We start from the raw sequence: 27,306 nt of genomic DNA, 5'->3' as shown, positions 1-27,306 counted from the left end.
GACCGCCATCTGACTGGGGTCAGCCCAGTCCTGCAACCCTTGCAGGCTGCTGGGAGGTCTGCCAGCTGTCCCCTCCCTCTACCACCACCATTGACCCCATCTTAGGGGCACTGGCCGTGGGCGAGACTTGGTCCATCGCTTTGGCATAGGTGATCCTTGTGTGATAGAGGCAAAGGAAGCCTTTAAGGGCAGAGTGGATGGAGTCATTTAGAAGGGTGCAAAGAGATAAAGTGTTGAACAAAGAGCTTGTCATTAGTGGGGGGGGGGTGGTGCACTGGTTAGTCAAGTGGAAAGGGGGGTAGCCCACCATGTCTGGAGGGGGTAAAGTTACAGCGTGTCTGCAGCAGGTTCACCCGTGCCAAAGATTTATTGGATCCTTCTTCTTTCCAAGCGCCTCAGCATCTGTTGTCGTTGCCGTCCTGCCTCATGACGAGAATAAAACATTAGTGAGGCGCTTGGGTGTTTGAGTTATTCGAGGAAAAAGTTGCCAGTCGAGAGAAAGGATTAATCGCCTCTCGGACCGGTTGCTCAAGTTTTCCCCGTTGTGGGTTTGATGATGTAAACACGGTGAAGGTTGTACAGCGGCGACGAGATGTTGAGACGGTTGGATGGCGGTTGGGCGTCTCACGGGAAGCATTGCTCAAAATATGTTTTCATGATCATTTAGAAGGATTTTGGACTGAAAGTGTCTGCAATTTATAGTAAATCGATGTTAAAACATCCATAAATGTACAAATATATAAATAAGAACTAGTGCAACTAATCGCCAAACTAGGAACGTTAACTAAAATTCATAATAGATCAAGTTTTTTGTAACAAATGTCACAGTAGGAAGATAATCTTATTTGAACGCAATGTAGTGGGAACCAAAGGATTTCATATTAAAATCTCTCTTTTTAAGCTAATAGGTTATTTCTTTATCACATCTGCCTTCATGCTGCAAAGCACCTCCTTGTAAACCACCAGATGAATACAGTAATCCCTCGTTTATCACAGTTAATTGGTTCCAGACCTGACAGTGATTATGGTGAAGTACGATTCCTTCTATATAAATTGAATATTTTCATAATTACAGCATAGAGAACCTGTTAACCACCTTTAAATATGTTTTTTTAACATTAGTAGAACTCTCTCGAGCCATGAACTAAGACCCTAATGGTCACCTTTACATTCATATTACCCAATATATAGTAGTTGACATTATAACAGAAAATAAGCCATTTAAAACATGAATAACTTGTGCAAGTATATTGTTATAAATGTGTCCCAGTACAAGAGGAGCTGAGTGTGGGGCGGACAGGAAGTGATGTTGGGGGTTCAGAGAAGAATTTTAGCTTGGCGTGGGTTACGGCCGCAACAGCACCTTGTGTTGGTGATTATTGTGCCTGTTGTAGATCATTCAAACTTGCAATAAAAGCCTGTTGTTCCAGTGATCAGGTCTGGTGCTTGTGAGTCTCACTGAACATTACAGTAACATTACTGCCACCCAGGGACCAATGTAGAGAACTACATATCACAATGTCTTTGACTGCATCTTCTGAATGCCTTATTTTAGTTCATTTAGCCATTGTTATGCTTGAAAACACTTAATAAAAAAAACATAACACACAAAAAATACATAGATTTTGCATAAATATGCATATTTTTTCACTAATAATTGGCCGTAATCGACCACAAAACAGCATGATTTATTAATTAATATACCTCTGAAAAACCGCGAAAGTCGAAGCGGCGAGGGATTACTGTACTTAAATGACTGTCATGCATTTGTGGAGGGATGACATAATGACGCCATGGTCAAATTTGCGTAATTGCCAATGATGCATTTGCGAAAAGCGAGTGAAAAACATGAGAAGCAAAACAAATGTGTTTACCACGACAGAAAGAACTGTATTCTGTACTTTTTTTGTTGATTTTTTTGCACTGCACTTCACAAACAAGACAGAGGCGCCTGTGAGTGCTTTTAGAAGGGGGAGGGGACCACAGCAGCACCTGCTGCTTGTTGAGAAGAGCAATACATGCTTTCATGTCAGAGCCAATCTAGTGGGGTCTGATTATTTAGTAAATATAGCAACAAAGTCGCTAACACTGATCCCTCTGTCGTCTTATTCTCTGGCAGACAAGGTGCACTGTAATGTGTTTATGTGTGAGCGAGGGCGAACAAGCAGCGCCAAATCTATTTGTGGCGGTCCAAATGTATTCCTAATATATCATCTTTATTCCTAATATATTACTAAATTGTTTCAACAAAACAAGCACAACTAACAATTGAATCACAACAAATTGTGTATATAATTATGACATTATCATTATGATATTATTATCAGTTATCACCACTTTCCGCAAGGAAGCACAACGTTAGTGTGCTCCCCCCACCCCCACTCTCCTCATCCAAATCCACCCGGAGGCACGTAGACAGCCTGTCCAAATGGAGGCCTCCAGGTGGGCTTCCATATGGCACAAGCACAAGTCACCTTGTCAGGTAAAAAAAAAAAAAGGTCAAAGTATCGCAGGGTCATTGAGGAGTGCAACCAGAGTCGTTCGGAAAAGAACTGACTCATCGCCTACACGTGTCAACAATGTAAATGTGAATAATGATTTAGATTTGAATCAATGTGAGCAAGGTAAGCACAAAACTAGACGATAGCTGCTTTTTAATACCTGCAGCTGTGTTGTTATTGTAGCTTTATGAGTTTCAAACAAGTTTAAAGGCGCCATCTTCTTCTATTTGTCAGCCATTTTAAATAAGTGCCACAATAATGTATGTTTGCACGTTTTTTTTAGACAGTGATTTTAGTAAGACCTACTGGAAACATGCCGTTTTGTGCATCTGTAGCTTTAATGATAATGAGCTGTGTTTGTCCACGCCTGTCTCCAAGAAGCGCTGTTGGGTATTTTATCTACTTTTTACATATACACTGGAACTCTGCACTTGTTCAACGTAATAAATGCCATATATCACATACAATAACGTAACATTAAGGGGTGGCACAAACGTTAGCAACACTAGCATAGCTATGTGAGCTGCAGTGCTAACACGATCACATTTTAGCAACATCATGCTAGGTTAGCCTATTTGCTGAAGAAAAACAAAATGATCCAACTTACAGCTCCCACGTCTGTAGCTGACGGGTAGATACTTGGCAGAGGACCAGGTGTCATTTTAAGGTGTGTAGTGAAGCCTTTATTTACCACTTTTTTACAAAGTGGTAGGTATATACATAGGGTGGTCCCACATACTGTAGCTTGGTGCTGCTCAGTAGGCAGCATCATGTCCATGAAGAGGGAGGTATTTCCTTCATGACGCTGCAACTTCAAAAGCAAGTGTTTGAGCGCCTCTTCTCTCAAACGTGGAGCAAGCAAGTGTGGGAGATGATGGGCTTTTCACGTTTGGTGCTCATAAACATGCTCTAGTCCGGGGGTCACCAACGTGGTGCCCGCGGGCACCAGGTAGCCCCCCACGACCACATGAGGTGCCCGCAAGCCTGCTTTTCATTCAGGTTTTCAGTTAATAATGAAAGAACAGTAGAAAGAAATTAATTCTGAAATACAAAATGTGAGTTGTGGACACCAGCATTTTGTTAATGTTCTGGTAAAACAAGCATATTCGCTTTGTTTGGGTTTAAAATAAGCTCTGAAAATAAATGTTACGAAAATGAGTAGCTCTAAAAGTAGCTCTTACAAGGAAAAACGTCGGTGATGCCTGCTCTAAGGATACATATGACTGTTACACCTTCATTAAAAACTCACTTTTGCATAATAGGGATCCTGTGATGTAATCCAGTCAAATTTAAAATGGGGGTAGGAAGCAGTGGTCTAGCAGAACCCTGAGACTCACGGGAAGCTGGCCTTGTGATCCCTTTGAACCCCCTAACCCCAGCTCCCCTAACCAACCACTCACCGCCCTTGTGGTCTGACTGCAGGGTTTGTTTTAGGTTCAGTTTCACCCCTCAGTCGTCCACATCTCGACTGAGCTTCCACTCATCTTCCCCTCCACCGATATCCCGTGGTTCCTGTGGCCTCGTGCGCCCTCCACCCTCAACCAGGAATTGTTTGTGTGCATGTGCAATATGTGTTGCAAGGATGCATCTAATGGGCAATATCAATTGAGACAATGCTGTGATACAAGGATAAATACTCAATAATATCTGTATCAATTACTTGCATACTAAACTGGAGACCTAATAGATTTCACTACTTGCATGAAGCAGCAGAGGGCATAATTAATTTAGACCTGAGTAGCTTTAAAAAAAATAACTATTTGCTGTAAATATTGCGATACAGCTTAGTAGAACCTGAATGGAGTGAGGTTCCCCAGGCTGGCCAGGTTAGCATTGTTGCAAATTGTTGTTGTTTTTTTTTCTTTTTTTGCAGTTGATTGACATGCTCATATTTTGCTACAAGCATCAGTAGGCTGGACTTGTTACACTTTATGGAGGATTTGACTGTGAAAATGTTGAGCTCTGAGCCTCAGGCACTGCTGTCTATCTGTTCTGCCTACTTAGCGTTTGACTGTCTGGTGGAATATTTCATTTATTCTTGCTATAAAGATGACAAAAACACTCTTCAGCCATCTACATTTCATAAAAAATACATAAAATATTCTACTGAATTAGTAAATTAACTTGAATCATGACCACCATCAATGTTATTATCTTATATTCTTTTTCTCCATTGACAGACAGTTGAAAATGTTTAAAAACACTAACAAAATCCAACATTTTTATTGTTCTGACCTTTAATTCAATAAATCGTTAATCACATTTTTATAATAATTTGTAAGCAAAGGCTGTGTAAGCATAACCACATGAATACACATGAATAAACATGAATACTTTGTTACATCCCTATGACGCTATCTTGGATGTGAAATGATGGCTTAATATGGCTTCTTTTTTTATCGTCCTATTTATTTCTGGTGTGACATAATTGCCTCGCTAAGACTATTTACCTCTTGAACGCTCACTATGCCCAAGGCTTGTCACTATGTGTCACTCGTGCATACCTGAGCGCTGATGCTTGTTGTTTGTTTTGTCTCTGTAGGACAGCTGAGGACGCGACAGCAACCGGACCAACAGCACCGTGACTGCAAGTGGATAATACTTCTATTTACAGAAAGGTGAGAGACTCAATGATTACATCACACACTATCAGCAGGTAGTAGGGGTCTATACGCATATATATCCATGTATTCATGGATTTTCTTTTCTCTGAAAATAGGCTGTTTTTTCTGCAGAAACCATATTAATTACAACGTTGTTCATAATTTATAAATACTTGAAAATGCAGATAAAATGTACAGCATGCACCACTGTTTAAAAAAAGCCCACAGCTTTTGCATGTTTATGTCTTTTACATCAGGGGTTCCCAACCACTGGTTCGTCCCTGCCCACGGAGCGGTACCGGACTGCAGGAAGCTTTCAGATGCAATGATTAAACAAAAAAAAAAATACACTTAAAAAAACACAGTTGTAAATAACTACATCAAATTTTATGTAAACGCATATCAATTTTGGAAATGTAGGCCATTCTTATATTTCAAATACAAATCCCATAGTTTTGCATGTATATGTTGTTTGTTGCGAGCAGCGACCCGCCCCACTTTATTTGACAGTCCTTGAACGCACCATTGTGCGTGTGCTAACTTTCTCCCACGTTGCACAGATAGACTACTATACTGTATGTTTACTGTTTTTCTTTCACCTTATATTTGGTCTGAAATGCTGATACTATGTGCTAATGTGTATTCTCACGAAGTTTTGTGGGAACATGAGAGGGTCCGTGGGTCAAAAAAGGTTGGGAAGTACTGTTTTACATCATTGATAATGTTTCTTCATTGAGATTTCACCCTCTGTTTGGCGGCCCTTGAACGCACCATCGTATGCGGTGATTTTGATTCATTATCTTAATGGATCATCTTAGATAATCATTCACTAGTAGTGAGCATCTATACATTTTAGCATTTAAAATGTGTTCAATAAGTGTGTGAGGCATATTGAAGAGAGAAGGGGAGGATTCTGGAGCTGAATCTAATCTACAACATCTACATTTACAACAGCCACTCATATTGCAATTGTTGATCTGAAATCGGAGGAAAATGTCAACATCAAGCTAGCAGTAGGGTTTGGAGGGAGGTGTGAGCCCTGTGCCAAAAATAGGCATTTATACAGGCATCTAATGAATTTTCATTATTCGCTGGTGGTTCCGGATCATAACCCCACGAAAAGCGGGGATCTACTATAAACTATAAATAACACTCATTAAAACGCTTAAAAAGTCGACATTCCCACCCTACAAAATTGTATTTAAATCATATAAAGTGTGTGTTTTTTGTCAATTTTTTCACACCACAAAATGTTCTTAAAAATCACGTAAAATTGAGTCTTTTGACTTAAAAATCTATTTAAATAAATCGATTTTGAAGTTTTTGAAGTTGCAGCGTCATGAAGGAAAAACCTCCCTCCTCATGGACATGATGCTGCCTCTGAGCAGCGCCGAGCTATGTGGGACCACCCTATATATACCTATATACACCTATATATAGCTACCACTTTGTAAAAAAAGTGGTAGGTAAATAAAGGCTTCACTGCACACCTTAAAATGACACCTGGTGCTCTGCCAAGTATCTGCCAGTCAGCTACAGACGTGGGAGCTGTAAGTTGTTTTTCTTCAGTAAATAGTCTAACTTAGCATTTATTACGTTGGACAAGTGCAGAGTTCCAGTGTATATGTACAAAGTAGATCAAATACACAACAGCGCTTCTTGGAGACACGCACTCTGTCAGAGACAGGCGTGGACAAACACAGCTCATTATCATTAAAGCTACAGATATACATAAAAATATACCTATTTCTATATTTAGAATAATGATATACAATTACAATTTTTTTTCTTACTAATTTGATCAGACATTGTTTTACTATTATTATTATTATGTTCCTTGGCTTGATTGACTTGGAGAAAACACATGATGCTTCTGTCATACAGTGAGGGCGTTAGCAAATACAGTAAGCTTCCTTGCCCTCTAATTAAATCATTTCTATTGAATTAAATATAATAGTTGTAGTTAACCATGTTTCCTTGCTGGATTGCAAATTTATTGTCTTTCATCTCTCTTTGCAGCACTTCTCATCCACGAGTTCAAACTTCCTCAACGCCTCAGCTGGTGAGATTTACCTTTATTTTGAAACACAATTACAAATTGCATCACTCAAGTCACCACCTTCACGCAGTTCTTAACACTACACAATAATATTGCACTACTGGAAGTGTGCATTCATTTATGTGTACTGTGTTCTACCTCAGGCTCATCTCCTGGGGGAAGGTGTCATGGCGGCGTACGGACAGACTCAGTACAGCCCCACCCTTCAAGCTGCCGGACCATACGCACCTTACACACAAGGCTACGGCGTGCCCTCCTACAGTGAGTATATAAACACACACACACATACACACACTCACAACAATGTAATACACAAAAATATATCTCAAATTGATCAGAGGTTTGATCATTTTTGCTGCTCCGCCAGCATTAGTACCACTGATGAGTTGATAGTAAACAAGAGTATGGCACGTGTAACACGCGTGAGTGTCACACCGACAGCTGAATAGGGCAACCAACATTTTAAAGCGCACACAAACTACATCAGGAGGTTGCCTACAGCCACAGTGGTTAATGCCAAGGATTTTGGAACTGCTGTTATGAATATGTAACGGCTATGGGAGACTCCGCGGTTAATAGAAAAGAGGCGTCAATTGGAGCATTTAGGGTAAATATCTAAAAATGATGTAACAGTAGAATATATTACTACTTCCTTTCTTTCTTACTTTCTTTGGTCATATTTTTTTTTTATTATTTGGAATTTCGCTGATTTTTTTCCCCCACTTTTGATCAAATTTAGGACATTTTTTTTAACACATTCCCTTCATTTACTGTATCAATGAACCATAACCTAACCATGATGTCTGCTGTACGTGTGTGTGTGTGTGTGTGTGCGTGCGCGTGTGTGCAGACATCAAAACAGAGGATGGCCTGAGCCACTCGCCGGGGGGACAGACGGGACTTTTGGGCTACTCCAACTTTAGTGGCGCCCCCACCAGTCAGAGCCTGTACAGCTACTCGCACACACACGGTGAGGCTGAATAACAATAACAGTAATGATAAATCATAAATCATAATCTTAATCATAAGACAGTTCTGCTTTGGACCGTGTGTCCGTCCTTTCTTTACTCTCCTCTCTCACCTCTCGTCTCGGTATGCGTGACCTCCCTGGCTTTGCCTCCCCCACACCTGTTCCCCATTAGCTGCGGTCTGGACTCTTGGCGTCAAACGTCTCTGCACCCCTCCCCACCACCTCCTCTATTCTCAGGGTCAAACCAGCCCCCCCTCCTTTTTCTCTTTCCCTACACAACAGGCATGGCGAGGATAGAGGGAAAGTGAGAAAACAGACAGAGAGAGGAGGATAAAGCAGGGGAGGAAAAAAGAACACTGCGAGTATTCCTCGACACTTGGTCAAGCGTGGCTTTGAAAGCAGCGTGAAATTGACCTTATGAGTGAAAGGGCAGAGGTTAAAGTGTATTTCACAAGGGTGTGAGCAGGTTTAATGATGTGGACGATATGAATGAGATGCAACTGGACTGAGGACATGAAAGAGAAAAAAGATAGTTGTCTTGTACAGTATGGTGACTATTATTCTTTCATGAAGATCTTGTCTCCTATTGGTCAGTTGGCCCCGCTGACTTTTAAAAATAGTTTTGAGGTGAATTATATGTGATTGATGGCAGGATTCTTCCATTTTTGTGCAACTTTAATAACTACACTTTAATGGCCTGCTTGTACTTTAGAGCATCAGTAATAGTTCAGTAATAGTTCATCAGTAATAGTAATAGTCCATAGTAATAGTCCTTTGGACAAAAGCAACAAAACGCCAAAGAAAAAGCAAAACATAGGCGTCAGTGAAGCCGTTGGTGAAAACTTTATTCTAAAAAATAATTCTCCCCAAAAAGCAGTCTTATTCTTTAAAAAAACATGTACATGATACATTATTCTAGAAAAAATGTGACTTTTTATTTTTACTGTTTTCTAAAAAAAAAATTTAAAAAAGAATTTCTTCTAAAAAAAAAAAGGTTAAAATTTAATTTAAAAAATATTAAATTTGTTTCTTAAAAAAAAACACGGGTGAAAGATCACTTTCTAACGTTTTTGTTTAAAAAAAATTCAACTTTATAATTGCAAGATTCTAACTTTTTTCCTTGAAAAAATCTGACATTACTCAAAAAATAATATTTTAATCTCAATTTTTTTTTCTTAAAAAAATATTATTTTACTTTTGAAAGATTATGTTTTTCCTAATAAAACAAAAGATGTCTTAAAAAAATGGTTCTGATGACGTATAGGTCTGATATATGCGACCTCACTGTTCAGACTGCAATAGATCGGATACATATCGGATTTATGTCTAAATACGAATGAGGCCTGAGTCCCATTTAAAACAATCATAATTGTTCTGATCACATTGACGTTAAAAAATCAGATACAGGCCACATATGAGCTAAAAAATTGGAATTGAGCTGCAGTGTGAGCATCGTCGAGGTCTTTTCTCACCGATCACAATTCAAAATGCATTCATTGCATTTGTCAAATGAAATAGATTGTTACATTTTTAAAATGGCATTTTATTTGGGAGACACTAAACAGTGCTTATGACTCGTAAGGACTTGAAAATTTCAAGCCTTTGACTTCAGACTTGATTCGAACTGTCTTGTCTTCACTTGAGACTTGACTTGGACTTGCACGTCTTTATTTGACACTTGATATCAAAGACGTGAGACTTACTTGAGACTTGCAAAACACTGACGTGTAGTGGCCCCCCTATATCCTTCAATTTGTCTGTGAAGTTTGGACCCCCCCTTTGTCATAAGGGGAAGCGCTGACAGAAACTGCTGGGAAAGGAGCTTTCACAAAAAACTTGAAGTTGAATTGCTGCCTCCATTAGGGATCAATCAGATCAACAAGTAGAAGAATAAAGTACTTAGTGCTAGTTATATTGTCCAGTTCTGATCAAACTGCCACTATGTTAGCATTCATGCTAACATAGTGGGACCAGGGGACCAGGGGACCAGGGGACCAAACAAGGTGGCAGACCCATCTTGTTCACCATGTCACATAGAATGGCGCTCCACATTTCTTCATCCTTTCCTCCGCAATACTCTTTCCTTTTTCTTGTGTAGAAAATACAGATGTCAGACATTATGCAGGAATGTAAATATTCTTGTAAACACACAAAGTGACCGCGTTGCCTTCTAAAGCGGCCTTTGGAGAGATGGCGTTCTCAAACAAAATAAATGTGTTTGAAAAATGTGCTTATGCATAAATCAGCAGTGGAGAAGTCACATGGTCACAAACTGCCACAAAAGACCAAATGTTTGCAGGATGTTGTTTTTTTTCCTTGTTGTGCTTTTGCAGTGAAAGCAAAAGGGGAATATGGGACTTTTTGTTTTTGTTATTGTTATTTTGAAGATTGTTGGGTTGCCAGGGAGCTTCCAATGACTCATTCTTCTGGTATAATTTTCATGAAACAGAGAAGAAGAAAAGGACCCAGTTAAAGAAAGTAGACTTATGGAAAATTATGATTTACAATTACATCAAATTATATTTCTACCTAATACTGTGGGCGCTGAGTTGGAGTTTGGGGTCAACAAAACAGAGGACATTGCATTTTTAAGATTCCACATGTCACAGAACATTGTTTTGGACACGTTTCAAGGCAGGCTGTTTCTTCAAAGAAATACGACTTGGTTCACCCCACCAAAAAAAAAGACTTTTGAAAAATATTGTGACTTTTTTTCTCCAAAAAAATTATTAAAAATAAAATTATTCTCAAATGATTACATTTCTAGAAGTAATGGAATAATTTCTCTCTGAAAATGTCAACTTCATGAAAGATATTGACTTTTTTTTTGGAAAAAAATATGACTTTATTCTAAAAAAAAAATACAATTTTATTCTCATCATAAAAATCTGACTTTATTCTGAGAGAGAACAGATTTTCTTAAAATAGCACAACTCAATTTGAAAATAATACACAAAATAAATAAAAATGAATTAAATGTAAAAAAACAAACTAACTAAAAACTAAAATCATATTTAACTGTATTTATTTTTATTTTTTTAATTGCTTTATGTGGAAAAAAATGTTTTCTCCTTTTTACTTGAAAAAAATGGCTTCAATCTTGACAAATTATGCTTTTTTTGCTTAATTATAAAAATAAACTAATATGATGCTGTTTCCTGTGAACTGTTTCCTTGTACAATGTTATGCTCATAGTACATCTATTGTTAATTCTAATGATTCTTTGTATTTTTCAACAGCGGTGATGACTGCTGCCTATTTTAAAGTGCAACATTTCAAACAGTCGTCTAACTTGGGGGTACTGCAGGGCTGATGTCCCGGCATGGCTTTGGACGAGCAAAAAAGGCAGCCAGTGTCAGACGTTCTTGACAGCCATTCCCTTGCTCACATGCAGTACAATCTCTCCATGACAATTAATACAAAATCATCATTTGGCAAGCTCAAATTAGAGAATTGTCAGGCGTAGGTGATAAGATTAGAATAGATATCATTAATCAAGCGTGATAGAGGTGAAGACTTTGCTGAGAGGAAGATGTTCTTGTCCCGGCTTGACTCAGACGTAACACCTGTATTGTTGTTGTGTGTCCAACATAAATCACTTTCAACTTCCACACCTGATCCAATAACCAGTGACTCTTCTATACTAGATGGAATTTTGGTCATGAGGTGACCTGAAAGTATTAACCTTTTACCCTTCCCATCATTACTCAGGTGCAGGGATTTCCTCGGGACTTTTCCAAGGCGGCCATGCCATCTCCACTTCCACACCATTCAACCCCACCCAGCAAGTGAGTGTGTCCTCAGGATACAGAAAGATCAGCCCGGGGTCCGCTCACTTCTTTGCTTTTGTCACCAGGAGTTCTCGTCGTACTCCAGCTACAGTCAGAGTCAGTACTCACCCTATTACAACGCATCGCATCACTACAACAGCCCCTACTTGAGCGGCAGCAACATCAGCCCCGCCGCCATCGCCGCCCCGCTAGCCTATCAGCACCCAGAGCACCCCGTCATGTTACCCAGCCACAGCCCAGAGTCTCACACAGGTACATTTGTTGATGCAGAGAATCTGTAGAATGAGACTTACCCGGGATGGTGCATTTTAGGGGAGTACCACCCGCCACCCAGTCCACCCACGCCAGGTAAAGAGGAGGTAGACAGGGGCGGAGTCTCAACGCGAAGGGGGTGCGACGGGAAGCTGAGGGGGAGGAAAAGAGTCAATGACCCCGCGCCACCTTTGGATGCTGACATTGAGGTAACGACTTTAATGTTATTAGCAGAACAACAAAATGATAGCACACTACTGTATGTCTTTAATTAAGCTCCCTATTCATTTTGAATTTTGTTCTCTGAACGTTTGACTCATTTATACTGAAACGTGATAGGGTATTACTGCCAAAGCAGGAACAACACTGATTTTGGATAATATGTGATCCCATTTAAGTTGGGGTAGAAAAAAAATTGGACCGTCCCAATTCCACCACGTTTTGGGGAAAAATGTGCAAAAAAATAAAAAAAAAAAATCACAAAAAAATGTAAAAAAAAGTCTCCTTCATGTGCGATTTAACAATTGATGTTATGTATTACAGTGGTTAACTTATTTTTACACTTTTAAACAGTTAACAATTTGATGTGCAAAAGATTTACACGTTTTACAACACCCTTGCCGTCATTAAAATTCAGGCGTGTTTTGTTGTTTTAACATTTTCGTATTACAGTGGCTAACTTCTTTTTACACTTGTAAACAGATGTGAGGCTTTTATTACACGTGTTTATTTAGTACACATTATCATTGAGTGTTTCAACAGTGATTTATTGTTTTAATGTCTTCCTATGACTGTGGTTCACTTCTTTTTACACTTATAAACAGACGTGAGGCGCATCTCTGACAACTTTTATTACACATATTTTTTTACGACACATTAACATGAAGTGTTTCAACCGTGTTTTATTGTTTTAGCATATTCTGATTACAGTTGTTAACTTCCTCTTACACTTGCAAACAGCCTCACACCTGAAATGGGAGGTGCACACCATTCAAACTTGATGTGGGACGCAACTTGTACTGCACCCTCGTCATCATTAACTGCTTGTATTGTTTTTAAACATATTCATTTTACAGTGGTTAACTTCTTTTTACACTTTCAAACATGTAAAAAAAATTGAGGCACATCTCTGATAACTTGTACTACACATTTAAATGCTTCAGAGTGTTTTATTGTTTTTCATGTTTTGTTGTTTTAATATATTCGGTTTAGTGGTTAACTTCTTTTTACATTTGCAAACAGTCAAAAATTTTGAGGGACACAACCTTGACACAATATATATATATATATATATATATATATATATATATATATATATATATATATATATATATATATATATATATATTTTAATATATTTTATATACAAATTTATACATATATATTTTATATACAATATATATACACAATATACTTTTTTTCAAGTGTTTATAAAGTGATTTGTTGTTTTAACATTATCATATTACAGTGGTTAACTTCTTTTCACACTTGTAAACAGTGACAATTGACAAAATACATCTCTGACAAGTTTTACTACACTTATTTATTTATTACACATTGTCATTAAAATTAAGAGTTTCAAATAGGAATGGGAGCCCATTCAATCCAGTATCAGTACTGGGTTCCGATACCAGGGTAATTCATGTATCGGAAATTTTCTACAACTCCTGCGGAGATTTCCGATGCATGAGCCATGTCTGTACTTTGATGTTGTCAGCTAGTTGCTGTCAGCAAACGTCACAAACATAGCACACACAAGCGCTTCACCTGATGCGTTCACGGCCACACAAAACAGTTGGACATCACAAACTCTTAACAGTACACAAAACGTCCAAATCGCTATAATATCGCACTTGCCTGTAGAGAGAAGTTTATTACAGCCTCATATCACATCAACAAAAATGATAATGTCGCAACCCAGAAGTTGTGCAATGTTAAGAGTTCTGTGTTGTCCGACTGTCTGTGAAGCAGTGAACGCGTCAGGCGGACTGCTTGTGTGTGTGCACGCCGCATGTGTGGAGACAACAACATTCACTGATATTTTTAAAGCTATATTTGCTGTTTTTTTTGTTTCTAACGAGGTTAACGTTACAGTGTCTGTTATTTGACTGCAGCGCGTGTTTATCTGGGACCTGGATGAAACCATCATCATTTTCCACTCACTCCTCACGGGAACGTTCTCCTCAAGATTTGGCAAGGTACAGTGATACGACTCCCCAATTCTCCCCCCTCCACTGACAGTGATGTGTAGCACAGGTAGGTGGACTCTGAGACAACATTCAAACCGGTCCAGTCCTGCCGTGGTCTCGGGGATGAGGCGCTTGTTTGACTTACAGTTGATGAACTGCTTTTTCACACGCTGGCTGTTTTTGCTGCTCGGCCCTCGTGTTTCTTTTCATAACGCAGCCGGCTTGTTTAGCTACACCGGCTTCCTGTGGCATGATTGGCAGCAAGCGGGACCTTTACGTAACATATAGTGGACAGTGGTGCGTTTCTTGTTTTTGGCCAGCAATCCGCTGTTTTGAATTCTCACGGTCCCCCTGCGGCTTGACACAAGGCTGATGAAAGTTTGAGAGCAGGGTCATGCATGCTGGGTTTTTTTCCTTTGGAGCAGAAGGACAAAAAAAAAGTCTTGGAGAGCAAAAAGAGTGTTGAAATGTGACTCATGTGCCAAAAATTCCTGATGAACTTGCACGCCTCGACGCTGGAACAGAGGAAGCTCCCTTGGACTGAACTCAAAAACTTCAACTAGAATGTCACCTCCACCAAGGCCAAAAATTAACCAAAAAAATCATGGCTCGCCATATATGTGTTTGTTGTTTGTTAGCACAGTTATATAATACTCAAATACTTGTCAGTATGGGAATTAGTTAACTGTTTAGCGTATATGAGAAAGCGGAAAGGACTGACCACATGGTCACTCATGAACAAGTACAATGCACAACACCGCAGCAGCAGAACCAATGTTGTAACAGTGCTAAGGAACAAACTGCTCATCCAGCAACAGTGTAACATGCATGAGTTTCACACCAACAGTTGAATTGCGCCACCAGCATTTTAAAGCACATGCAAAGGTAGATACAGTAAAGCTGCTGGGTGCTGGCCCCTCATGATACTTCACATGCAGCGGCTGCCATCTTGTGGAGTTAATAAAAAAATGAAATCAAGAGGTTGCCTACAGCCACAGATGTTAAGGCCGATGTTCGAGGCATTAATTGGAGCATTTATGGTAATTAACAAGGGACTATACCACTTGGATTCTGGGTTGGTGGGAAACGGTTCCAGTGTCATAGAATGGAGTCGTTCTATGAAAATGGCTATGCAGATCAGCATTGTTCTGTGTTCGGATGATAATGATGATGGAGGCACTTTTAACTCATTCAATACCAAAGTCGTAGTTGTACGTTTTTATAAACCCAATCCCAACAATTTATTTATACGTCTTTTACGTTTTTTTGCACGAGAGGCTAAAGGAGGCGATGATGCAACTCCTCACCAACAGATTAGGCTTGAGAGCAATTTTAATGCCATAAAAACAGCCACTAGGTGGCAGACGTGCACCATGAGAGGAAGGAGAAACCTTCCAGCAAGAGGAAGCCCAGGCATAAAGGCAGCTGTTACTTTGGCTACCACAGTTGTTTAGATATTTGAGCTGTCAAAAAAGCAAAACATATTTGTATCAAAGTGAAAGTTATGCTCGAAATGTGTCTTTTCACAAAAAGCTCGTTTTCTCCCTTTTCTAATCGGCAAATGATATTTTGCTGAAACGTACCTATGTTCTACTGCTGATTACTAAAGAACGGAAACAAACTGATGAAAGACGGGAGTCTAATCTTTTTTTGGTATGTTCCATGTTTATATAGCCATAGAACATAATATTATGTGTGCCTTGAGAGAACAGTTAAAATCATCTAAAATAGCCAGTACTGAAGGGGCTGTCTTTTGAAAAATGGGATAGAATGAGTTAAAAACCTCCAGTTTTTAAATACTTTGCAACGGTGAAAAGTCTTATTTTGTAAAAATGCCCCTAATAACAGCCCTGAAATTATGTAAAATATTACCTCTTGCCTCAGAGGTTTTGCACTTGGTAGAGTGAAAACCCAGAAACTGACTAAAAATTCAATGTACCAAAGCACGACAGCATAAAGGTGAAAAGGTGTTTTGGTTTTGACCGCCTTTGGCTTGTTAGTTAGCAGAATTATGAAAAACTACGCAACCAATGTACACAAGAATTGGTGCTGCAAGATCAAAAAAACCTAGATATTTTAGTAAAATCCTAGGTATTTACATTTTTTGCTATTTTGAGTCACTAAAGGACTTCATTCCTGACCGACAATGCAGGTGAGAGACGCCTGTCAGTCAACATTCTCACAACCAGGAAGTATCCTGTTAACTAACCAGCACCAGAAGCAAATATCACATTCTGGAGTATTTGAACATTTTGTGAACAATATACAGTATTTTCTCTTTTTGTGCTTTGCGTCACAATTCAAAGTGTTCCCCCAGAATGAAAAATGGTACGGTCCTGCTGTCCAGGAACCAAGAATTGGCTTTGCGAGCCAACAAACAAACACGCATTTTGTAAAGAATCCTTCACTTAACACATGGCAGATTGATACCGGTTAATTTAAAGTCAAGCTCAGACTCTGGGCCCTCAGTGCCAGCACACCTAACGTGTGTGTTGAAAGAGCACTGTTGTCGTCAGAATCTTGGCAAGCTCCACAGGAAGCCTCCATGCCTTCCGAGAGCTCATCTATCGTGCAGCGCTCCACTCTGTGGGAACGCGCTTGCCCATAACCCCCGTCCCCGTCCCATCACATAAGCTGGGAACTCAGCGTTTTAAAACTCGTACATTATCCTTCCGGATTATGCGAATGAGGCTTTTATATCGCAATCTCTTTTAAGGACAAGGTGATAATCATTCCAATGATTAGACAAGAAGAACAACCCTTTACTAATCCTTCTTCATCCTTCTATTCATTGCTTGTTCTACGGCCCCTCCTTCTACATTTCCTCCTTGTTCTCCTGCACCTTCTATTCCATCTTTGCCTCGTCATCACCACAAGGTGCCATTTTGTAACTGGGTAATTATTTACCCCCGCTGTTTGTGCCATTGCAAGCCAGGAGACAACTCTGCTTGTCAATTTAGACAAACCTAATCTCACCTTCACCTTTGGCTGACACCCTGCAGCCTCTCCCATACGAGCGACCAAACAATACCAGACTCACGCCTGCTTTTTTGAAAGTCTCGGCTCACACAAACTTCATAGCGTGCTCGCTCTTGCATTGTGTTTAGAGCATGAAAACATGAAAAAGTGTGTGCAACACCGCGTTGCACAAGGTATCGTTTTATGCGCATTTCTAATGCTATGTGCAACAGCAAGTTGTTTTTTTTTTTTTTACACAACTTCTATTTCTTTACTAAACCTGTATCCATGGTACAAAACCGAGTATTTACATTGATGAGCCAAAACATTAGGTACACCTGGGCAATCTAAAGAAAATGATGCCTTTATGAAGAAAAGTGAAAGAAAAAAAGGAAAAATGAGTACAAAATAATGGCTTTATAAAGACAATAATGTTCATTCCTGGAAAAATAAACACAAATAAATAAAACATTAATAATTTTATATTAATTAATACATGTAATAATGGTTGTAACTAATACCAAAAAAAAAGAAAATTATGCCTTTGCCTATGTCTAAAATAGGCCTTAAAATAGGAAACAAATACTCAAGCACGGGAAAAAAAGAATTTATTAAAACTATGCTTTTACAATACGCCCAATGTAAAGCAAATAAAAAGTAAATATAACTAAATAATATTGATAATATATTCACATATTCATAATAAAGACAAATTCTACTTCATGAAGTTATGCTCATACCTAATAAAAATGAACAAAACATAAATACAAAGTCTGCCTTTGTAGTATAATAATGGTTGTAACTAATACAAAAAATCTGTAAATAAAAATTTTAAACCTAAAATAAAACAAAAGACATTTAAAAAAAAATGCCTTTACTATAATATGGTCTCATGCCTAATTTAAAGGAAATAAAAAAGTATGCCTTTACAAAGATAATATCCATGCCTAATAAAGATACACATGAATAAACCCAGGCTGAAAACACTTTTATTCAACTGGGCGAATGACAACTGAAACTATTTTATCTTAACTCTTCACTTTTCCCTTGTGTACAAATGGTGCTCTACAAATAAACTTGCCTTGCCTTGCCAAAATTAATTAATTAGTTAAAAATTATGCCTTTACAAATGTAACAATGCTCATAGCTATAAAAATGAACAAAAAATAAATACAAATTTTGAATTTATAAATATAATAATGGTTGTAAGTAATTAATTAAAAAAATAGCTTGCTTATGCCTAAAATATGCTTTTGAAAAAAATAATGCTGAAACCTAAAAAATATGAATTAATAAAAATATGCTGTTATAAGGATAGCAATGCTTATGTCCAACTTAACGGAAATAAAAACAATGTTCATGCCTAATCTGAAGAGATGAAAAAATAAAATAAAATTATGACAATTTGGTTATCTTGTTTAGTGACATAAGGCGGACAAAATAACAGAAACAGTAAGGACCCTGCAAACTACAACTACAAAAATACAAAGACTGGTTAATGAATAAATAAGTCTTTGTCAGAATAATCTTTGTAAAGGCAGAAATAGAAAGCACATGTGTACCTAATGTTTGGTTTGGTATGTGTGATAAAGATAAGAATCGGAGGAGCGTTCAAGAAGCAGATTCGCACTTGCCTTTCACTGAAACCCCAAATTGTTGACGTTCTTCCAGTTGACGGCCTTTTGCGGCGGAAGCGAGAAGATTCCCGCAGCTGCACTGACAAGACTAGGAAATTTGTCAAGATGAATGATGTTGTTCCTAAATTAGAGCCAAGAGATAAGTGTTGGAACAGCAGCGACCTACGAGGCTGTCAGTCTGTCAAAGATGCTATCTTTGATTAAGTATTTAAGTAAGAGATGGGATTATTCTGGTGTGTTATTAATAACCTCAGACTGTCTGTCCCTAAATCATTCTTTTATTGTCCCTGAAATGAACTTGAATTTCTGTGTTTGTGTGCACAGGACTCATCAAAAGCAGTGTCTCTGGGTTTGTGGATGGAGGAGATGATCTTCAATCTGGCTGACTCGCGACTCTTCTTCAACGATTTGGAGGTGAGTGTAGCTCACGTCCGTCACAATATTATACCTAATGCAGACTGTAGTGCGGGTTTTGGAAGGTCATGTGCTGACTTTGACCGCCATATAAGTTTAGGTCATGGATGTAACAGAGGACAAGAGATCACAATATGTCGAATGCTGAATAATATTATAGAAAAGGTCAACAAATTCATGTCATCCTCTTATATGGGTGAGAAAAACATTGCCATGAACAGCTGTGGCTGTAGGCAACCTCCTGATGTAGTTTTAATGAAGTCCACAAGATGGCAGTAGCTGCATTTGCCGTATCATGAGTGGTCACCATCCAGCAGTTTTATCTTCCTCTGTCTATAAGCCGCGGGTGTCCACGTCGTAACATGCGATATTTAGTGCACAGAAAGATTTTTTTTTACTTTTTATTAAAATCAATCATTTTTCCCAAACAGTGAATGTAATATGACTAGTTAAACAGTAGCCTACCAGAAAAGTCATTCATCGCCATCCTCCTCCTCCTCTTGGGAACTAAAACCACTAAAGTCGCTTCCTTCAGCGTCACCATTGAACAGCCTCATAATTCCTTCGTCACACACTTTGTCAGTCTCTCTCTTTCGTTGTCGCTCTTGTTGTCATTTATGTCTCGAGGCAAATTAGCCCTTTAGTTTGAGCTAAAGTTCTTCATCACGCAGGAGTCCGTCCTTTCAAAACCCATTGGTTTGGCTGGCAGTCCGAGTAGTCCAAACAGAGGCTGTAGTAATTCTACACTTACTTAAAGGAAAACTGCACTTATGTGAAACATGAACACGTCTTTCTCTTTTCTGTGCATTCTAAAGGTATAAAAACAGATAAAAAGAGGCAGGTAAGAATGCACGTAATGGGAAGCAACTATTCCGCCTAATGCCTTCAGAATAAAACTCCAAAACCATCAACAAATCTCCATTTACACATATAATGTGACATGCATATGAAGCTACAAAGACATTGTTATTAACACTGTTATGCCAAAGAACTACATTACTGGCGTAGTGACACCTCACCACACCACACCGGCTAGCGACTAGCTTCACCACACACTCGCCCGCAGCGCGTCAGCGCCGTGCTCACAATGCCTCAGGCCACGACTGAAAGGTGACGCTACATATTGGAGATGGCACCACTGCTGCTGTGTTTTTGGTTTTGAGTTTGGAAGAGTTAATGCTAGGTGCCCAGGAAGGAAGTTCCGGTAATGCTTAAAATGACAAAAATACGTCAAAATACTGCAAGTCATCATGAATGTCCCTGTTACTGCATGGTCACAGCATGTATATAAAACCATAAAACATCGTTGGAGGTTCTTGGAGGTGTTTTAATCGCGGGCTGTCTAAGCGGAATAGGTGTGTCCCATTACGTGCATTGATCACATGCCTCTTTGTAGCTGTTTTTATATCTTTAGAACGCACAGAAAACAGAAAGACGTGTGTTCATGTCTCACTTAAGGATTGTGGATGATGGGCAAAATTCCCCCAAAAAAGTGCAGTTTTCCTGTAAGATGTGTCCAAGATCTCTGCATGAAACTTCATGAAGCGATGTGATATACGCTTCAACTTCACTCGTCCACGTCACTACTTCTTGAAGCTGCATTCTAAGCATCATGGGATATGTAGTTTTTAGCCATAAATTAGCTCACTGTACAAGCCACAGGTTCAAAGTGTGAGAAACAGGTAGCGGTTTATACACTGGAAATTACGGTAAATAAATCCATCACATTAATTTATATGGGGATGATAAAGCAAACTAAAATGTTAAAACTTTTGTTTTGACTACATACCGCTAGTTTCATCATCATATACAAAACTGCAGATGAGTTTCCGAAAGTGGCCCTACCACAACTAGCATTAGTTCTTAAGCTTTCACCTGTAAAATGGAATGGAAAAGTTAGCATGATGTAATGCATAGCACAGGTATGGGAAAACAAGTTGAGAATAATTAAACCGCAGAGTGAGTGAAGAATGTGTGTGTGTGTGTTGAAAAGGAACAGATTATAAAGAGAGAAAGAACGGTTTGTCTGACAGGAACATTGTAGAGTGGGCGGAGGAGCATGGAAGGGAGGGAAAGCAGCCAACAAAGCCATTTGCAGATCCCATCTTTCTTTTCTTTTACATCTATTCCACCTTTTGTTTTCAGGTCTCAGTAAATCTCTTAAGCAGTTAGTGGGTTGGTAGGCTGTAAAGTGTAGAGGTGCAATTATCTTGTCCTTGCCGTGTCACGAGCTGTGGGTTGTTATTAACGTTGTCATCACCACCAGAGCTGACTTATTAAGTAAGGGCTACTCCACTTAGTGGCTACTCCACTGACTTTTACATTACCTTCCTTGTTTTCGCTTTTATTTTGTTGCATTTATATGCTAAAATCATTAACATTTATTTACAGCGGACTTATTTCACCTCAAGGAAAATACTGTTTCTAAATACTTTTTCTCAAAAACAACTAAAGCCTCATTCGACTGCAGGATGCTACAAGATTACCAAATTATATTATCCATTATTATGTCATATGGGACAGTCTCCTATCAGGTCGCTTTCAAATCATCCACTTGGATGCATATTTTTAACTTGGTATCTGGGGATTGCTATGATAAGCAGTGATCATTCCAATCCTTTTTAAAAAATCCTTTTTATTCTATTTTTTCATCATTACAGCTTGAAAACGTTTGCCAAGTACACTCACTGGCTATTCTGTTAGGTACTCCTGCACAATCTAATGAGGTTCCAATGTATCAAAAATTGTGCCTTTCCATAGGTTTGACTGACACAGTCAGGAATATGTGAATTACTTTGCAATGGAGGTTAATTGTTAATTGGGTACATAACATAAACATCACTGTACCAATACCACAATATTATGGAAAAAATAAAATAATTGGTGCAAATCCAGGTGGGGTTTTTTTGTCTTCCAAACAGCACATTCCCCTTAATGACAAAAGGTGTACTGCAAAAAAGACGCTAGGATAATCCATAATGTTGCGTATAGGGAACATACAAACCCTCAAATCATAATTATTCAAATTTGCTGATCTAGTAAATTTTCAAACAGCTAAAATGATGCATAAAGCAAACAATAACCTGCTACCCAAAAATGTCATACAATTCTTCTCAACAAAAGAGGAGAAATATGACCTCAGGTGAAAAACTCAACTTAAAACACTTATACGCGAGAACAACTCTTAAAACCTATAGCATTTCAGTATGTGGAAGCAAATTATGGAACGGATTGTCTAAACACGACAACACTCATTACTCTTCATTCTTGTGAGTTCATTGCCAGTACTCAGCCATTATTCCAACTATGTTCTGTTACGTCTATTTATACTGACTATTACTTATTATGACTGTTATATGAATTATTTATGGTCACAAAAACGTTGACAATTGTATTACCGCATAATTACATTACCTTATCATTTTCCTATTTACTGTATTAACTGGCACAGACTACATTTGGAATACAGGAAGTGAACAAATGTATTGCAATTGATGTGAAACTGCTTTTGGGCATGTGGAACTGTGAATTGTGTTATGTGACATGTATGCATGTTCAAATAAAATGTTATCATTGCCATTACCATCACCAGGTCAGACACTTGCAGTTTGTGATTACATATAATTTCTTCCACAAATGTCATAATTTGTCTTTTCTTTTTCAATTTCAGGAATGTGACCAGGTTCATATCGACGACGTAGCATCAGACGACAATGGACAGGACTTGAGGTAAAAAAATAAAAAATAAAAATTCGACAGTTCAGCTGCAAACCAGAAGAGCCCTTTTCCCCACTTTCCATTCAGTGTTATGCTCATAATAGATATGTACCGTTTATTTTTAGGATTTGTTTCTGACAGAGATTCGTATGTATGCATTTGACCTCCATGAAGTACTACCTAGCCCTGCAGCAAGACAATGTGAAGCTAAGAGCGCCCCCTTGTGGAAAAATTGGAAATTGCACTTTATGTGCCCCTGTTGTGCAATTGTAGAAATAAAATCAAACAAAACAAAAAGCAACCGTTTACAAAATTTCCAAAAATATATATAAACATTTCAAAAAGGCCCGCTCTATCCAGAGATTTTTCAGTATGCGGCCCTCAGTGGAAAAAGTGTACGCACCCCTGGTCTTATAATCTGTAATTTTGATTCCTGCAGCACGTACAATTTCGGGACTGATGGCTTCCAGAGCCCAGCGGGGGCCGGCTCATTGTGCCTGGGCTCAGGGGTCCACGGGGGGGTGGACTGGATGAGGAAGCTGGCGTTCCGATACCGGCGGGTCAAGGAGATTTACAACACTTACAAGAATAATGTCGGAGGTAAGCTGCAAGTTTGGCTGTTGTGTTAAAGTGGTAGTGTACTTGTTTACATCACAAGTGTGCATGTTTGCAATACTTATGCTGCCCCCTGGTGGACAGGTTTGCTGGGCAGCCCCAAGCGGGAGGAGTGGCTGCAGCTGAGGAGAGAGATGGAGGTTCTCACCGACCTGTGGCTGACCCAAGCTCTCAAAGCTCTGGCCCTCATCAGCACCAGGTCAGTCCAACATATCTATTACCGTGAATGCTGTAAATACTGTATAGGCGGGGCGTTTATTTACTAAAACTTGGGCAAAAGAGGCTGGCATTTACGAAACCAAGCAACAAAACCAATATTGTAGTAGTGCCAAGGAATAAACAAACACTGATTATTCATTATAAACAGTATGGCAAGTGTAACACAGCTGAGTTTCGCAAGCAACATTTTAAAGCGCATGCAGAAGTAGATAAAGCTGCAAGATGCTGTCTACTTGTGATACTTCAAATGTAGCTACTGCCATCTTGTGGAGTTAATTTTTAAAAACTACATTGGGAGGTTGCCTACAGCCACATCCGTTAATTGCAATGTTTTTTGACCCGGCGATTATACATAACCTGATGATTATTTGCTTTTGTATACCATGCATGCTGTACCAATTTGGAAGCTACTCCATTGTGACTCTTTTGTGAAAATTAGACATGCAGATTGTTTAGATGGTAACGATGGCACAGGTGCTTTTAGAAAACCTCCCCTTTTTAAAACTTTTTCCAAATCATCATTGTCATATAGGCAAATGGCCAAAAAGACTACTTGTTGGGTAAAAAGGTCTTAAAAAACAGACTTAAAATAATCTAAAATAATACCTCAGGGTTTTTTGCACTTGGCATCAGTAGGTTGCCTACATCCGCAGCTGTTATTTTCTGAGCCGGCCACAGCAGTTGTTTGCATTTAATAATGTAATAATAATAATGCTTTGGGGTGCATGAGAAAGTGGAAATGGAAATGTAGCCCTTTTTGACCGCCTGGTCATTTAATGACAAATATATTGCACAACACAGCAGCAACAAAACCAATGATGTAGTTTTGAGTTTAAACCATCATGTTGTTACTTGTTATCAAAGTTAGTAAGATAGAACATTTGTATTTTTTGATTGTCGTTGGCAAAAGTAGGTTAACATCTTTTTACACTTGTCTCAGGCCCAACTGTGTAAACGTGTTGGTGACCACCACCCAGCTCATCCCAGCTCTCTCCAAAGTCCTTCTGTATGGTCTGGGAGCAGCCTTTCCCATCGAGAACATATACAGTGCCACCAAGATTGGTAAAGAGTGGGGAGGAAGACACCCCTCAAAATTAGCCTCTTCCATTATTAAAAGCGTTACGTTAAAAATGGTCAATGTTGACGTTGGCAGGCAAAGAGAGCTGCTTCGAGCGCGTCTCTCAGAGGTTTGGTAGGAGAGCCGTCTACGTGGTGGTTGGGGACGGAGCCGAAGAGGAGACAGTGGCTAAGAAGGTAACTTTAAAAGAGTACAGTACAGTAGCTGCATCACATGGATCGGATTGCGCTGGCCCTTTTAGAGACAAACTGGCTGCTCTAGAGAGCCTGTGCACACAAAAACATAACACTCCTTATACTGGATGAGGTTTTCATGAAGTTACTGTCAAAGTCGCGTCATGAACTTTTTTTGTGGCTATATTGGTAATTCTTGAAGTTGTTTTTTATCTGCACCTGTACTTCGAGTCAGACTTGTTTTCTTTAAAGTAATATTGTGTTATTGTATATTTTAAATCTTATCCGTTGCTGACTAATGGCAAAAATGTCAAGCATCTGGTGATAAATTCTGCAGGAAGATGCTGATTTTTATTTTTTTTTTGCATATTAATTCATAAAAATTCTACTTCATTAAAGAACATTCGACCAGACCACTTTTTTCTTTTTTTTTTTTTTTTACAGTACATAGGAGACTACCCTTGTAAGTCGCTATTGTAGTAACTCTATTGTTCACCTTTAAAAATTTTGCTTTGGCATGACTCTGGTCAGTATAACTTCACATGTGTGACAACAGTTATTTTTTATTTTGACATACTCTCTTAACACATTGGCTATAAAAATCACACTAAAAACGTAAAATCAGAGAGGCGGTAACAGTTGTTTACTGTGAACATCAACAAGCATTTGTAATGAACCATCTTTATAACTTAGGTGTGCAAATGTAAAGTGTAAATGCCAAAAACGTATGTATAAATTTAGCAAACGAAAAAATTACATGCAGTTACAAACCCTCCAAAAAGTCAGTTTTCTTTTTTACCTCTACTTTTACTTGTACTTGAGTAAAAAAAATTCAGCGTAGTGACTACTTTTACCGCTTTCTGCCTTTGATCAAACGAATCTAAACGGTGTAGCAATACGCCAAGTCTGTGTGGGGCGCTGTAAGTAGCGCTTCAACGGACGAGGGAGAAGAAGAAGGCATTGCGCAAGCGCATAGGATACCATAAACATGGCGACCAAAACAAACAGCGACCATATTCGTGAACTGACGAGCAATGAGAGCTGCTCTTTCGTGTAACGTCTAAAAAATGCCGCTAAATATGAATTAGAAGTCGTACGTTACGTTTGCTGAAAACATGGACGAGAAAAGAATCATTTCCCACACAACATCGTAACTACAATAGTATAAGCAGAAGTCCAGCAAATACACAAATGAAACATTTTCCCAATTTACGTTTAAAATGAATTTCTTTACCGTTTCCTCAGAAGAACATGCCGTTCTGGAGGGTGTCCTGCCGGGCAGACCTGGAAGCTCTTAGCCACGCACTGGAGCTCGACTACCTCTAGAGGGCGACACCTCCACCTGTATCACCACTTGAACGCTTGAACTAAGGCACCCTGGAAGGGCCATTAAAGACTGATTCGGAATCAGTGGAGAGAACCACGGGAAGTTTGTTGGCGACGCTGCACGACGCCGAAAAGACCAAATAAATTGCGGGACAAAAAAGGACCAAACAACTGGGAATTACCATGAATCTTTGTTATTAAATTCAGCTCGTCTCAGCTCAAAAATGTTCTTTCATTTGCTCTGCAACGGTTTTACTCATGAAAACCACATTTTCAAGTCTTAACAGACTGGTTAGACTATTAAATCAATTTGCGTCATAGTTAGAGGCTATTAAAAATACTCTTGATTGTATTTCACCAGTTTAAATGTGAGCTATTTATTGTTGGAAAAAAAATTATGGCCTTGTCATTATGGGATGTAAATGTTTGTATGCTGTGTGTTTTAATCCCTTCTTTTAACCCGTTGTTATGTAAATGAGATGAGACTCTTAGGTTTGTGCATGTGCTATGATTACACTGCCTGTCATCTTTGCTACGATTTGTATATAATGCTTTATATGGTCACTTTCTTTTGACAGACGGTTAAAATAGACTTAATAAAGAATAAGTTAATTGCATTGAGGAGGCCTTTCTTTTCACTTTTAATCGTTTTGAAAAAAGAAAATACGTCACAGTTCTACATTTTTGTATTAGGTAATAATTATCAATAAATTACAACTAGATAAAATGTTATTAGGTTAACAATAGTGAGTTTTGATAGCTTTTTCTAGTGTTGCATGTTATTTAAAAATGAAACACTTAATG

General features: G+C 38.7%; 1 protein-coding gene and 1 long non-coding RNA gene across 3 annotated transcripts in view; one reads left to right on the top strand and one right to left on the bottom strand.

Moving 5' to 3' along the window:
• eya2 (EYA transcriptional coactivator and phosphatase 2) overlaps window positions 1-27,225 on the top strand; it is a 33,894-nt gene extending 6,669 nt beyond the window's left edge. The window contains exons 2-16 of one of the 2 annotated variants that reach the window (XM_054785037.1): window positions 5,044-5,119; window positions 7,124-7,166; window positions 7,307-7,424; window positions 8,014-8,133; window positions 11,845-11,921; window positions 11,990-12,176; window positions 12,237-12,385; window positions 14,291-14,374; window positions 19,285-19,374; window positions 23,045-23,103; window positions 23,531-23,691; window positions 23,791-23,905; window positions 24,866-24,987; window positions 25,079-25,179; window positions 26,422-27,223. In XM_054785037.1, coding sequence (XP_054641012.1) covers window positions 7,331-7,424; window positions 8,014-8,133; window positions 11,845-11,921; window positions 11,990-12,176; window positions 12,237-12,385; window positions 14,291-14,374; window positions 19,285-19,374; window positions 23,045-23,103; window positions 23,531-23,691; window positions 23,791-23,905; window positions 24,866-24,987; window positions 25,079-25,179; window positions 26,422-26,502 — 1,440 coding nt within the window. In that variant the 5' untranslated portion in view covers window positions 5,044-5,119; window positions 7,124-7,166; window positions 7,307-7,330 and the 3' untranslated portion in view covers window positions 26,503-27,223. Of the gene's footprint in view, window positions 1-5,043; window positions 5,120-7,123; window positions 7,167-7,306; window positions 7,425-8,013; window positions 8,134-11,844; window positions 11,922-11,989; window positions 12,177-12,236; window positions 12,386-14,290; window positions 14,375-19,284; window positions 19,375-23,044; window positions 23,104-23,530; window positions 23,692-23,790; window positions 23,906-24,865; window positions 24,988-25,078; window positions 25,180-26,421 lie in introns of both variants that reach the window. The other variant, XM_054785038.1, reaches the window with a different exon arrangement.
• LOC129186615 (uncharacterized) lies at window positions 10,309-26,587 on the bottom strand. The gene is made up of 3 exons (XR_008572262.1): window positions 26,411-26,587; window positions 12,218-12,328; window positions 10,309-10,559 (listed from the first exon to the last, which is right to left on the bottom strand). It is a non-coding gene; the product is annotated as an uncharacterized LOC129186615 (long non-coding RNA).
• Window positions 27,226-27,306: the final 81 nt, after the last annotated feature.

The sequence above is a fragment of the Dunckerocampus dactyliophorus genome, chromosome 8 (genome assembly GCF_027744805.1).
Source record: "Dunckerocampus dactyliophorus isolate RoL2022-P2 chromosome 8, RoL_Ddac_1.1, whole genome shotgun sequence".
Classification (NCBI taxonomy): domain Eukaryota; kingdom Metazoa; phylum Chordata; class Actinopteri; order Syngnathiformes; family Syngnathidae; genus Dunckerocampus; species Dunckerocampus dactyliophorus.
This window is presented reverse-complemented; position numbering and strand designations above follow the sequence as displayed.